The sequence below is a fragment of the Lytechinus variegatus genome, chromosome 7, assembly GCF_018143015.1.
Source record: "Lytechinus variegatus isolate NC3 chromosome 7, Lvar_3.0, whole genome shotgun sequence".
In the NCBI taxonomy this organism is placed as follows: Eukaryota; Metazoa; Echinodermata; class Echinoidea; order Temnopleuroida; family Toxopneustidae; genus Lytechinus; species Lytechinus variegatus.
The window spans coordinates 7583387-7598609 of NC_054746.1; the positions used below are offsets into that span (position 1 = coordinate 7583387).

The 15223-nt window shown below is 38.6% G+C and overlaps 1 protein-coding gene across 1 annotated transcript; it reads left to right on the top strand.

Annotated features, from left to right (window-relative positions):
• The first annotated feature begins 2164 nt into the window (after positions 1–2164).
• LOC121418342 (ankyrin repeat domain-containing protein 17-like) lies at positions 2165–6757 on the top strand. The gene has a single exon (XM_041612156.1). It carries the CDS (start codon positions 3046–3048, stop codon positions 4633–4635), a length of 1590 nt encoding a protein of 529 aa, XP_041468090.1. The 5' UTR covers positions 2165–3045; the 3' UTR covers positions 4636–6757.
• The last annotated feature ends 8466 nt before the right edge of the window (positions 6758–15223 follow it).

A 15223-nucleotide genomic window follows, 5' to 3' on the forward strand; every position in this document is an offset into this window, starting at 1 on the left:
AGACGAACAGCGATTAGACCGAGTAGGTTGAGATCACAAGGAAAGTAGACAATGCGGATATATATAGACCAAGTGGCGATTTACCGTATGACAAGGTATCATTAGACCAAATGGTAACTGATCGTACACATTGACCTCCACTACTCTGTATAGTAAAGACCTTGTATTAAAATTACCAAGCCCCCTCTGTGCAGCCGGATGCGGGAGTACCATGACTTGAGGACACCGAATTAATGACTTAACCGTAAAGGATCTGATGAGGAAGAGAGTGGCATTTGTTGATTGCTAATGGTGTAAAGTCATTAGTGCCCTCGAGCTCTATGTGATGATGGGGGATCCGCAGTGATGAGTGGTATAGAGGGGGGAAATCGTATGCTTGTAGGATACCGTATGCTCTCCTTCGCGTTTGTTCTTGAAAAGGGTGTAGTAAGAACGAAGTTGGATGCTAAAAAAAAATCACGATTTTATTATGGTCGTTGTCATTTCTATGAGTTTATGTGAAATATGTCTTTAAAATTATCAACAAACGTTTTACAAGTTTCATCTTTCGATTCTTAAACTTTTTTCTCAATTATACACTTATGAGACTTTCTATCATGAACTCGGAGTTGTGCGTTTATGCACGTAGCTCTGCGTTTCGTCAAGCAGGTATACTGTGCCTCTTATGTTCTGTCAAAATCGGGTGAGGCACATAATGGATTCATGTGTCTAATTAAGCACTAGTTACCAAGCACAATGGCCTCGTCTCATGTTTGAAAGTGTTGAGAAACCTTGTATTTGTAAATCGTGTAGTGATAAGATCAACCCGAATGTTTAGAATTATCATGATTTCATTGATATGGTTTGGAAAATACTGGCCATTTTTTCCGTTGTAGTTTAAAAATTTCACCATGAATGCAACATTGTTGTATTTTCGTTACATAAGCACTGTTGAACGATGAGTTTTAAATCTTGTTTGTGGAAAAATTCAAGTGATATCGTAAATTCATTTCAGTCTCTCTATAACGGACTCAATAATTGGATTCGTTCATAAAGAAGATGGTACATTATTTCGTGTATCATTTACTTTATACAACCTTCTCTAGCACCTTTGTCCTTTTCGTTTACCGGACCTGAAATTTATTATAATTCATACGTATACAATAAAGGAGACTTCGTTTTTGTCGGGGATGTTTTTTTTTTTGGTCTCGTTGCGACGAAACTCTTTGGCTGTCGTCTGAAACTTAATGGACCGGGTACAATATTGGAAGGCCTAATGAGCACTTAGCCACCGGTTGAGACGACAAGGGTAATCAACACTGACATCATGTTTATCTTTCTGCACGATAACCCTCATTGCGATAACCACCATCGTGAAGGCAATGTCTGTCATATCGTGCTCGATCTCTGTAATTAGCGCCATCAATTTTGGCAAACATTGTCCTACAAATTAAGCTGGAGAAAAATTCGGCAATGCTTGAGCTGAGGAGTTTGTATAATGAATTATCTATCATAATATATATCCTTAATATCACCACTTGTCGGGATCAAAATCCCCGCCTGTATAAATGGGAGGGTGTGCGTTGGGTTAGTGGGTGTGTTTGTGTGTGTGTGTGTGTGGAGTGCCTTGTAGGAGGATGTGCTTATATGTGTTTGTGAGGGGGAGGGTCAGATAGCGAAAATCGTTCACCATGCACAATATCAACCCCATGTAGTCTAAGCTCAACCGCTATATTGGTTACCATTCACTCTTCCAGTAGTATAATACGCCAAAGATTTCAAATTCAGAGGAGTCAGACATGCAGTACATAGGAATATTTAAAAAAAAAAGATTGAGAGAGGGCGAAGCGAGCGAGAAAAAAGTGACACTTTTAAAAACACGAAAATCTGATTTTGTGATAGAGTTTGAATATTTAGACAATAGTACATTTTTGCTCTCACCCCTTCCAATCTCTTCCCTTTTCTCTTTTTTTTCATGGTTGTTAAACTTTTTTTTATGGGGGGGGGGGAGTCCCCAAGCCCCCCCCCTCCCACATCTGTACGCCAGAGCACCATTCCAGACATTGGGATTTGCTGAAAAATCCTGTACGGCAAAGACTAGCACTCATGCGTTCATCGAATCAGAAAAGAGATAGAGCATTGCAGGGATATGAGCTTCCATCAAAGTCTCTTCACCCACAAGTAGCATTGTCGGATGCCATGAAGATACTTTGATATCAGTCGCTTCGTGATGCCGGTTGTCTATACCACCATAAAAACTGACAGCGACGATCAATTTCGATACATTCTTAAGAGTTTAAAGCTTGGTCTTCAACTCGTCTGGACATTTTCGCCATCTTTTTCTCTCTTCCCGTCTCACAGTCTCAACATTGTTTCAGGAAAGCTTTTTTGAGCAGCGCGTGTGTCGAATGATATTGGAGAGACAATAGATGGTGTGGCGCGGAAATAATTACACCGTGAAAGCGCGAGATGCCTGAATACGGAATGATAATCATATTCGCCAAGGGAGGAGAAATTGCTTTCTTGTCTCGAGGATGTTATCTCATATGAAAAACAGGCGCTGACATAAAGTATACACTTCCCGTCTTCATTCTTCTGGATGGAAACTAGTCTGATACTCATTTGATATGCGTAAGATAGTAAGGATGTGTTTGCCAACTGCTCAAAACAATATTCTTGATATTCTATGAGGATTCGCATGAAAGGACAATACTGAAGCTTTATAAAACAATGATGAACTAAGATAATTCATGTTTTCTCTTCGTATGACTGAAAATGGAGATAACATTCTTTTCATCTCCTTGTTTCCTCAGGCAAATTACATCCTACATGGAATGATACTATAGTGTGTGTTTTTCTACTACTAAAACTGACAACGTTTAGAACTCGCTGTTTTTTGTTCTTGTCTTGCACACCAAGGATATTGCCATAAAGGATATTCAACTTATAGGGAGCAATTTCTATGGAGCAAGAATTGTGTGTGACTAATGACATTTTGAATCAAGTCTGAGAATTAATTTCTCTAGAACAAATAAAACGCGATTACTGAACATTAAAAAAATTATCATGTCGAGTCATGGTGATGGTGGTTCGCCGACCATGTCCTCTATTTTCCGTCGCATACCATCGGTTCGCGAGAGAGCTCGTCGAGGGAGTCTTGGTCAGATTTCGGGTGGAGCTGCCATTCATGATGCCGTAGCCAAGGGCAAGATCCATCTTGCCAAGTTCATTCTCGATGCTGTCGAGGGTCAGGCGGTGGTCAACTCGCGGGACTCGCATGGGAAAACCCCTCTGATCAGAGCTATGAAAATCGACGACGGTCAGACTCGATTAAAGGTCGTCCAGCTTTTGCTTCAACATGGAGCCAATGTAAATCACCGGGATAATATGGGTCGGACTGCACTCAGCTATGCTGCCGAATTTCAGTATAAGGATGTTATCAAGATTCTGGTAAAGAACAACGTGGATCCGAACATAGTAGACAACAATGGCAATACTCCTTTGATTTACTGCAGCATGGTCGGGAATGCGACGGGGATACTGATTCTGACAAGATCGTTTCGAAGATTAGGCTTAGACGTGGATAAACTGAATGGAGAAGGGATGAGTGCGTTAATGTTGGCCGCGAAAAATGGTGATATGGAATGTGTGAAGCTTCTCACCCACGAGGGTAAGGCCTCCTTAGATCAAAGGGACCAGTTTCAGAACATGACTGCCGCAGAATGGGCTCGCGAGGGAGGATGTTCCACGCCAGAAATGGAGGCATTTTTGCCGAAAATTCGTCGCCAGTCGAAACCGACAGATACTAGCCCAACGAAACAAGACTGCGATCCCCGGTCGAACTTGAAAAAGAACGAAAGTATAGAATCAAGCTGTTCAAGTAATGATGGATACAGCCCTCGTGCCAATGATAGCAAGGAAAGCTCAAGCGAAGAACTATCCCCAAGACAAAATTACCTGAAGGGAACAATAGCCGTACCTACACCACCCTCATACCGGAAGAACCCTCAGCTACATATGGACGCGTTGTCGCGACGTTTTCACGCCCTACATCCGGTCAAAAACATCCATGATATCCCAGGTGTAAGAAAACAAATTATCGAAATGAAACGAGCAAGTTTACCAGAAGTTACAAACCCGGACTCACTAGGATATCATTGTGAAGAAGAAACCGTCAACCTCAACCAGGATTCAGACAACCGGTCAGGGTCGAACACTATCTTCATAAAACGGACAAAACCTTCTGTACCACGCCGCCCATTATCTGCCATTAACCGCAACTCGAATCAGAGACAGTCGAAGAGCTTCGATGGCTGTACGTATGAAAGAAGCTCAAATTCCGACGAGGACGTAAGCGTACAGAAGAAGATGGGACAATCTTTGTCAAATCTGTACCTTGAAAATCCCCACTCCAAGAACTTGCTCAACTTGTCCTTCTTGAGTCGGAGCACCGAAGCGCTTTCCCCGATGTGCTCTTCGCCCGACACTGCTTCTATGCGACAAAGCGTGAACAGTACCACCCATATTAATGTGGACATTGACAATTACAAGTCACCCCAAATAGAACACATGTTGAGGGTTGATTTACACGGCCAAGGTGATCAGACACCGCGCCTTCCTCCTCTTTCCCCAAAGCGTGTTGTGACTGGACAATAGATTAGAGCTGTCACTTTCGTTATATAATAATTATCATCATATCTGTGAATGTCATGACGGATTTCGTTTTTCAATGTTTTTTTTAAATATTATTTTTATTTACTGTATTATATCATCAAACAGAAGTCAATTAGAAATATGAGGCTAATTAGTGTATTGTTAGTAAGGTGCCACAGAACCAGGATTGGCGGGAGGGGGTAACCCCCACACTTTATCCTCATTAAAAGTACACCAAAACGTAAAAGTTATTATCACATTCTGATTTTATATCTGTTCAGCCCCCCCCCCCCCTCCCTCCCATTTTCGAAATCGTTGGGCGGACCCTGGTTTTAAATTTGTATGAACTTTTTGCCTGGAAAGTCTTCCTCGTATCTTTATTTTATAACGTTGGATTGCTTGGAATACTCGTGATGAAGAACGTGTTGTATCCATATTTCCATACAATTCCTCTATACTCATCTAAATGGTGAATGGTTATTTTAGTGCAATATGTAAGATATATCTTACCAACTTATCGCATTGACAGATATAGTGATATAATGATTTGCAGGCCAAATCCTCTTTATTTTGTACTTTTATAATGAAATTGGGTGTTTAGGTAATTGATTTTGTATTTGGTGAAGTGGTTGTTGAAAGTGGTGACAAGTTGTCTATTTTTCTTCCCAGCTGAATGAAAGTTAAGGTGCTCGGATCTAGATTCACGATGCTTTGATTAGAAATATTATACGGTTGAGTATCTTTTAAATAAACTCCTCTAAAGTAAATGTACATCAGTGCATTGCTAACACTAACTTTTTCTATTTATACAATGCACAAATGATGAAAAAAATTCTCTGTGTTTGGTAAAATACGTCAGTATTCTACATTTATTTCATGATGAGGTACATCCTTTTTCCATGCCTAACATTAATATTGAACGTAAATACGTATACACACGTATGATTTGAATGCATTCGAAAGAATTTGGAGACAGTGAAGAGATTGTAAAAAGGGGATTATTTTTTTAATATTTCAAACACGGAATTATTGAGCTGTGTCAGTAAAACAAGAAGTATATTTTTTTGCAAAATCCAACCTAGGCCCAAACTCCCCCTATTGCCAGGCGGCACATAGACATATAATCACTGAGTGCAGCGCAGTGTGATTTTTATTGACAACAGCAGTGTTTCTGGTCAGAATGGTCAAACCTAAATTTATGGTATTTATTTGAAGAGTATGTTTTGTAATGTACTGTAGAAATGGATCTACCGATCAACACATGCATCATGTTAATGTGCTGTTTCTATAAGACATATATTGGTTATATTTTGGATATCACTGTCATGTGTTTTTCTTCCTAAAGAACAACAAAAAAGTTCTCTTACTTTGATACAAGTCTGTTAAAACTCAGTTACACAAAATCACACATACACACCCACACACCGACAGTTACTTGCATTGATATTGAAACGGACGTGCTTAATCATTGATTTTAATATTTTGAGATAATTTGGAGACAGAGCATTCAGAATTGAGTTGGCCTACTCCCAATCAAATGAATTGCTTTTTTAATGCTTTTATGATAGTGCTCGATTCATTAGTCAATTCTGGACAGAAGTTTCAATATTTCCTATGTTTAATTAATGACTGAGGATATAAAATATGAAGTGAAAATTTTAGCACTAGACCGGTCGTTTTGTTCATGGGAATAAATGGCAAAAGCCGTCAACATGCAAGCCATTCGATCAGGAACAACAGTACCAAAATATTTTTTCAGCCATATTGACAATATCTTTCAGAAAAAATCCTTCCTTCTTTTCTCTGCCATATTTTTTTGTCATGGTCATTAAATGAAAGACTCTTTCAAAATTACTACATTAACACACTATCACATTGTTCCCCCTCTGATGAAAATTGTTTACCATTATTTAATGATACGAAGTTGAACCCGATTGTATTTATTAGTAAGGTATGCGTCCTTTGTGTGACATGCACTTTGTTTATGTAATATTTCAATTTTTGACATTCATCTGATTATCAATGTTGTAATACGACTCTGTGAGTTGTTGTAAAGCAAGAATGACCATAACTGCAAACTAGTATCCCTTTATGGACACAATAAATGAATGAATGTAATACTGAATATGCTGAATGATATTTCCTTCTGCGCTTCTTTGAAGTCTTGGAGGGGGCGGAGTAAATGACATAAAGTGTGCTGTTAATCGTTAAACTACATATGCAGTATCTAAAATACAACCTTGATGAAATTATGAAAATATTACGCCGGTATAGAGACTCTATCAAAAGTCCTGGAAATCATGATAATACATTGAAAACACAGGAATCATTCCACCCTTTTTAATGTGTGGATTTCCCCCCAAACACACATAAAATCGGTTGTGTCAGTCAAATTCACCTTTTTTAAATTTCATTTAAGATACTGCAGTCGGAGCGTGAAGCTTTTTCACGACTGTGTAAGAAGTTTCTACATGTACATCAGCTTTTGCAACACTTTTTATTTAATTTGTTGTGAAAGAAATGAATATAGGGAACGGGCTCGATTTTCGACAGAGAATGCTTTTTTTCGGCCTCACCAAACTTTCAAAGGGAGGATAGTGCTTGATTACCTTTTAATCTACGCCAACTATCGTTCTCTTCATTTCACTTTTTTCACAACATATTTAATTTAAAAGAGTTGCCAGAGCTGTTGTTTGTTCATGTAAAATTTCTCTCTCTCACACACACACACACACACATCCATCCCACACACACGCATCATTCCCAAACCCTATCTTTTCCTTCCTTCCTTCCTTCCTTTATTTCCAAATTTCTTTCTTTCCCTCTTTCCCTTAATCTTTTAGTTCGTTCTTTAGATTTATGGCGTTTTCATTACCTAATGTTTTTTTTGCCGAACGCGATGCTCTTTTCACTTTTCAAACAGACCCCCTTTATTTCACCAGGCCCCCATTTTTATTCATCTCCGTTTCCCCGGGTCGATCAAACTTTTCATGTTCTCATGAAATAATTAAATCCTGATGGCAAATATCTCATCGTGCATCGTTGCTTCCATCAGTATAAATTGATTTTACCGCAGTCTTCTTCGAAACCGACGTGAGACACTTTGCTCATGATTCGGTAAAACACCACACATTAACTAGTGTTTAAATGATGCTTACATTTTTACCGGCCTCTTCTTATGTGTTTGTTTGTGGTAGATCCTTTAACATTCATGTGTGTCTGTATGCGGTGGGAATAGTGGTCCCAGGCATGAGGGTGTGAATAGAATTAATGAATATTTTAAATCACGGTATATTCTGGAACAAAAATTATCTTTTGTTAATAGCGCGGAAGAGAGTGTGTTTCTTATGTAAATTGATATCTTATTGAAGATAGAAATAAAGGAATTCGAATGAAAAAAATTACCCCACCCAATTGTTTTAATAGGCCCTACATATCTTATTGATGATAAAATAAAGATAATAGAATTTCATGCGTTACTTCTGTCTAATGTGAACTTGTGATTCACACCACTTAAATATTCGGTGTCCACAGTGTTTAGATAATTTCGCAAAGTGGACACACCGACAGGTATGGGTGTTAATAGTGTGCATTGTGAAGAGTAGTGTCACACACTGTGTACAAATAGTCGACAATGTGAAATTGTGATGGACACCATTGAAATACTCAGTGTCCACAGTGGGAAGATAATTTCACACTGTGGACACCTCGGCATGCGTGGTGTTAGTAGTGTGAGTAAAGGCCGGACAGTGCCGAACAGTGTGTTCACATAGTGGATGTTAAAATACACCCTTAAAATGCACAAATTTGATGGTGTAAAGATAATTTCACACTGTGGAGTATCGACACCTTGGCGAGTGTGAGTGTTCAGTGTGTTCACACAATGGACTATGTAAAAATTCGAATCACACTAACATGAATAAAAATAACAGTGTGAACATGATTTAACACTGTGGACACCTCGTTGGGTTTCGAGTATTCATTGTGTTCAAGTAGTGAACTATGTGAATGTGTGTTTCGAGCTGTAAGAAATGCATGAACATAACAGTGTGAAGGGGGTTTCTTATTGCTCCACACTCACTTTGACACACACTGTGGGGAAAATACAAACTTTCCAGTAATTCTAGTTCACAGGCCATATATATATATATATATTTAAAAGAGAAAAAGATGTTATGCATTGTAGTTCCAACAGTTTATTTATAATATATTCGAGAGAGATTAAAACATATCAAAATTTTTTGACCTAAATTTATCAAGATCATATCCACTTTATACTCTACAACACCCCCCATGTAATATCTCCAATCTATCTGTGTTATTCTGTACCTATCTTGTCTGCTTTGAATACAGAAACGTCGGAATGCGATCTATATTTCCAGCATTTATCTAATAATCCTTTTATCGCAGTTTGCAAACATGTAATCCAAATTTAGCACGACATTGTCAATAAAAACTAATTATCGAAATCTAAATTGTTACCGTGCAAATAATCATCCATGCTCATGAATTGTTCAACAGTTCTAAATACAGTTCGGAATACAAACATCCTAAAGCTTTAATGTGTCTATTGCAATCGGGGGGGGGGGGGGTATGGAACCACAGGCATCACGCATTTGATTAAGATTCTTCATTTAAATCAAAGGCAAGGTTTTCAACACTGGGTTCTGGCTTGAGCTCAAGGAAACAATTTAAGGGGAAGAATCTACGTTAACAATGGTTTTGGCAGGATAAACCAGAGTGTTCATTGGGATGTATTTTCTTGGTGAAGGCTACTACAATCACATCCTTTCCAGGAATGTGTAAAACGCAAAAAATATGCGCAATTTTTTTTTCCGAGGGTGCCCAACGCTCTGTAAGGGATCAGATTTTCAAAATAAAGAGAGCAATCGAAGCGAGCAAGCAAAACATTCAATTCAATTCATCTTTCTTTAATCTTTATTTCACAAGCCAAACTAAATACTATAATGAAAAAAAACATAAGTAATATATAAACATTCTAGTGATAATGATGAAGCAACTCATCACAAACATAGATAAAACAAAGAATATAATCATCACAGTATAAAGATGTAATATTTGTGTTCTAAAATACAGTGTTTGTGAGGCACACATAAGGCCTTGTATAAGGCCGACAGACAAAGTAGCCTGAAATAAGAAAAGATAGCAAAAGAAGAGAAGAACACAAGGTTGAACTTGATCTGGTTGCCTAATCATTTGCCGCGCTGAGACTGATAAACTACCCATTTATCTTTTTTCTAACGAAAATAATCATGATAATGATATTTTAAACACGCAATCTGAAAAGGTTTAAGGCCTTTTCACACGTGAATCTTGAATCTTCATTGTAATGACGATTGCTATTGTAATCGTGACGGTGATTAGCGGTCGTGATTCTGATCAAATTCTAGTTTGGTTTCACACGTGCTTAATATTCTTAATTAGCCTTATTTTTCACTGGAATCATCATTAAAATGGCGATTTTTTTACAGTGTGAAAGGGCGGTAAGCCTCAGTAGAGTATGGGGTTAATGTAGTTTTAAACGTGTATACATAAAAGAATCCCAACGAGTTGGGGAAGTTACGTGTTTGCTCCCCTCCCTTCTTCTCTCTCTCTTTCACCCTCCCCCTCTCTCTCTCTCTTACCAATATTTGGTACCTGGATGAATAATTATTGTTAATGGAATTTACCGAGCTACCTCCCTTACTTTGAACATTTAAAAAGATCCTATTTGTTTTACTCGTTTGCGCCTTGTGCCGTAGGTGATTTCCACTTATTTTTTTACTCAAATTACGGTACGAATTTTGCGTGTGAAAGGCTTGACCTCCAAAACGTCTTTTATTTCATTTTATTTTTTTTTTTGGGGGGGGGCCGAGCTTACGTGACCTTTAAAGCACTTCGATAGATAATACAATAATGTCAAGCACTCATCGGTGTTTGTATTTGCGATGCAGTGCTTTGATTGACCAGTCACCAATGACACATACCGCCTTCGTTCGGGAATTCGACTTCAAATCACAGTTTGCGAGTGAGCGTGTGAAAGGTCCGATGATTGCAATCATCATTACAATGATGATTCAAGATTCGCGCATGAAAAGACCCTTGGTCTCTTCCAATCGTAAGTGAGGGCGCCGTGGTTTTGTGGTTATGACTTTCGTCTTTCAATCTGAGTGATGTGGGTTCGATTCCCAGCCATGGCGTGTTTTTCTTCAGCAAGAAATTTACCCACATTGTGCTGCACTCAACCCAGGTGAGGTGAATGGGTACCCGTTATGAAGGAATTCTTCGAATGACCGAGCGCCTGTAGGCAGCACAGCTATAGTCGGGGTAATAATAACAAGTGGAGCGCCTCCTGCAGTCTCACCTGCCTTACGCGATTCAATATAGCAGCAGTGTAGACTTTGGAAACTACTACAAAGCAATTATTCACAAATATACCATTCATATAATGATACAATACTACGTTCATATTTGACCTTGATCATGTGACCTAAGACTTGTCAGTAATACTTGATTACTCCTACGTCCACATTTCATAAACTATTTCCATAAAACTTTGAAAATTATGTCAGCACTTCAATAATTACTTCCAACATGGCCAAAGTTCATTAAACTTGATGTCCAAGTTTTATGAACTAGATCCATACACTTTCTGAGTTATCATGGTAATTCAACAAATACCCTAAACTTGGCCAAAGTTCATTGACCTTTGACCTCTTTGACCTTGTTCATGTGACCTGAAACTCTCACAGGATGTTAAGTGATACTTGATTACTCTTATGTTCATATAGGTTCATACACTTTTTAAGTTATGACGAAATTCAACAAAAATAACCTTAGGTTAAGATTTTGATGTTGATTCCCCCACCATGGTCTAAGTTCATTGAACCTAAATGACCTTTGACCTTAGGCATGTGACTTGAAACTCAGGCAGGATATTTATGAATACTTGATTAGTCTTATGTCCAAGTTTAATGAGCTAGATTTATATACTTTCTAAGTAGTGCTGTCATATAAAAAAAAATTAACCTTCCGTAAAAGTGGCGCCTATAGTCTCACTCTGCTATGCAGGTGAGACAAAAATGACATTATTGTAATGCGAAGTTGAGTATATACATGTAGATATTACGCAATATACAGTGGTGCTCAAAAGTGAACCCCACTCGGAAATGAAAATATTTTAGAGTATTCAAGTTCTGCCATGTTTTAGATATTTGATTGTGGTTTCAGGTGATGAAATGTTACATTAAATCAAGTTTGCTTCCATAGGCTCACAGAACATTTTAATGATGTTGTTTACATTTTACACTCAGCATGAAGGAGTGCATTTTGTGAAGGGGTTCACTAACTTTTGAGTTCAACTGTAAATGTACAATTATCATTAATCGCACACCAGGTACATAGGCTATCAACCTATCATGATATTGAAAGTCTAAGACGTACAATGCATTATGTTTATACCCTACAATTAAAGTATTGTAATGAAGATAAATCTGTATCATCGCCAAAGGGGGCAAGGGAGCCCCCACTCGCATACAATGATTTTCCATTTATTAAAAAGGGGAGAAAAGAAGGGTGAAATAAAGTATAAAGGGAAAAAAAGAAATATGAAGAGCATTAAAAGGAGAGATTTCAGTTGTTTAACGACATAATATTCTTGTTATTCAGTTCGGGAGAAAATGGCGCCATTGTTAGGTGATCTTGCCCCACCCGTTATGGAAATACTCTGGCACTGCCCGTGAGATATACATTGAAGCTTCGTCGAAATGTGGATACTGGATGTGAATACAACACTCGCAAAAGCCAGTTCCGCGTGAAGATTTTCGTAGCGACATTATTATTCCCTAATGAGAGGGTGTTTCATTTTGAAATGAGTTGAAACGAAGCGTGAAGGTATTAGTGGTGAAAGGGTTTAATCGCATGGAAGATAGCGGTAAAGAGGACGCCATTGGATCGAAATGAAAAATCGTACAAATTAAAAGTAGTGCGGTTTGAAGAAAGATTAGCAAAGTTGTTCTCTCGTGTGTTGCTGTTCATTATGATTTACAAGAAAGAAATGAAACTGTTTGAATATTGAAGCATAAAAAAGCTCTCAGTCGATTGAGTTTGGTAATTGTTTATAGATATTCCGCTAGCAGCTCCCGGCATCAACACATTTTTTGTTTTGGCGATTAGGTTTTATGAGTCTTGTAAACCCTCACATTTTTCCTTTCTCTATCCATGTACTCCCAATTCTTCTTTCTTATGAAGTTCTGGTGTTTTTGAGATATTTTGTTTTTCGTTCAAAAAGCATACAGCTGGCAATATACACACGCACACATACGATACAATGTATATTCACCCAACCGCCCCCTCCCTGTATATTTTAACTTTGATACACACATGCGCGTGCGTGCGCGCACACACACACCCCCTGGATGAGACACGCTCCTTCGCTCAATGTTTTGTTTTTATTATTCTAAAATGATGATGATCTCTGATTCCTCCCCTTGTGTGTTTTGGATCCTTAGATTTTTTTTTCAAACAACTGTAAAATAGATATAGTGGTGTTGACATTTTACGGATTTTCTACTCATTTCAGTGTATTTAATAAAATGAACCCAAGGAAAAGAAACTCAGAAAAATAAGAATCATCAAGTTTTCACAGCGGCTAACTTAAAATTAAGAATATGACTGTAAAAGCAAGATTGCTGTTTAACCATAATAGCTATCTGGACTAAACATTGATTTGGGCGATTTACAAACAAAAAAAGGGCATGATTAATATAAATTTATTGAATATAAGGAAAGTTACAAATGATTGACATCGATTTGAATTTTTTTTAAAGATTAAAATTAGTCATATGCATTGTCAAATTATACTGAGCCTCTGTTAATGAGGAAGTTTTTAAGTGAAAATAAAATGTTTATAGGCTATTCGGTCGAAAAATCGTTTTCCCCAAATATGACATTTTGGAATTCACGACATGGTGTGTGATCCCGAAGAACATGATCGGCCTATCAGTCGAAACAGAGAGCGAGAGACAGGGAGAGACGGGAAGAGAGGATGAGAGATAGAGGTTATGGGTGTGAGGGTGTGTGAGAGGGTGAGTGTGTGTGTGTGTGTTAGGTGCAATAGTATGTAAGGGAGGGTTCTATATTTACGTGTGGTACATGTATTATGTGTGCGTGTATATAAGGTGAGAGTTTGTGTGGGAGGATGTGCGTTAGACCCATGTGTGTGTTTGATAAGATGTGAGAGGGTGTGTGTGTGAGAGAAAGAGGGGGGAGCCTGAGAAGAGAGGGTGATATAGAGATTGCGAAGCACGAGAGTGTTGAAACTGGTTATGGGGGCGCTCAGGTGCGGATCCAGGGGGGGGGGGCAAAGGGGGCACGTGCCCTCTTTTTGAGAAGTAAAATAAAAAATTGTAATGTAAAAATGCCATGAAAACAGAGGTGTGGCCCCCTTTTTGAAAGTGAAGGCTCTTTTTTTGCTTGTCAATTTTTTTCTGGTAAGAAATACCCTTAATTTGTGGTTGAAATCCTTTTTTTCATCTTGTCAATTTTTTTTTCCTTCAAAAAATTTGACCCCCCCCCTCTTGGAAAATCCTGGATCCGCCCCTGAGGGTGCTTGTAATCAACTTTTTAAAGCGCAAGAAATCGTATGCTTTATATGCTCCATGGTTCTTAATAAACAAGTTGTGGTCGTAAAGTCAATGCAAATTGTGCATACAGCCTTTATAACGCCCAGAATTGTTTGATTAAAATATCGCTGTGATTCTCTACTCCAGTCAGCAAGGATAGTCGTAATCGTATTAATTGCGCTAATTGCCAAACCAATGTTTGATCTAAGGGAGATAACGACAACTGATGCTTCTCACGTGTACAGCATCGCTTTCTTTCGTAAGAGGGTACTCGTACTATGAAGTCACCCATTACCTAATTACAGCACTAAACCTAAGGGGCCTCGTCTTACAAAGAGTACGATTCATCCGATCAACCTCAACTGTGTGGAAATCCATCAATGTCATATCTTTTCCTCATGGAATTTGGCACAATGTATTTTGTAAACAAAGAAGCACACTGAATTGTCAGAAAACGATGAATTAATCTACAGAATACATTAAAAAAAACACTTTGAACAAACATGTATTTCAGATGATTGCGTTGTCGGCTCTCCATAGTTGTGGTTGATCGGATCAAACGTAAATCTTCGTAAGGGTGGGGGGGGGGGGGGGGCGGGGGATGGGGGCCCAGGTCATAATACATCGCATTGGCGGACCGTTCTGATTTGCCGCGCGCCGTTGATTTTTAATCAGGGATTTTTGCACCGTGATACAGGACGCTTTCGAGAACATAGAAAACGTATTGCCTAATGCCCTACCTGACAATGGGCAACCAGGAAGGCTTTGTCGAAAATTGCATGGTGAAGCAATACGGCAGATTCGTCCTAGACTCTGCATGGACAAACGACGTATTTGCATCAGCTTCGAAACTTGGGACGATTAGCGATTAAACGCTGAATAAAATGGCCTATCAAGATCATCGTTTCATGCGCATTTTGCTCAGTAGATTGGCTAGGAACCAATCAGATTTGCCCTTTCAATTTAGA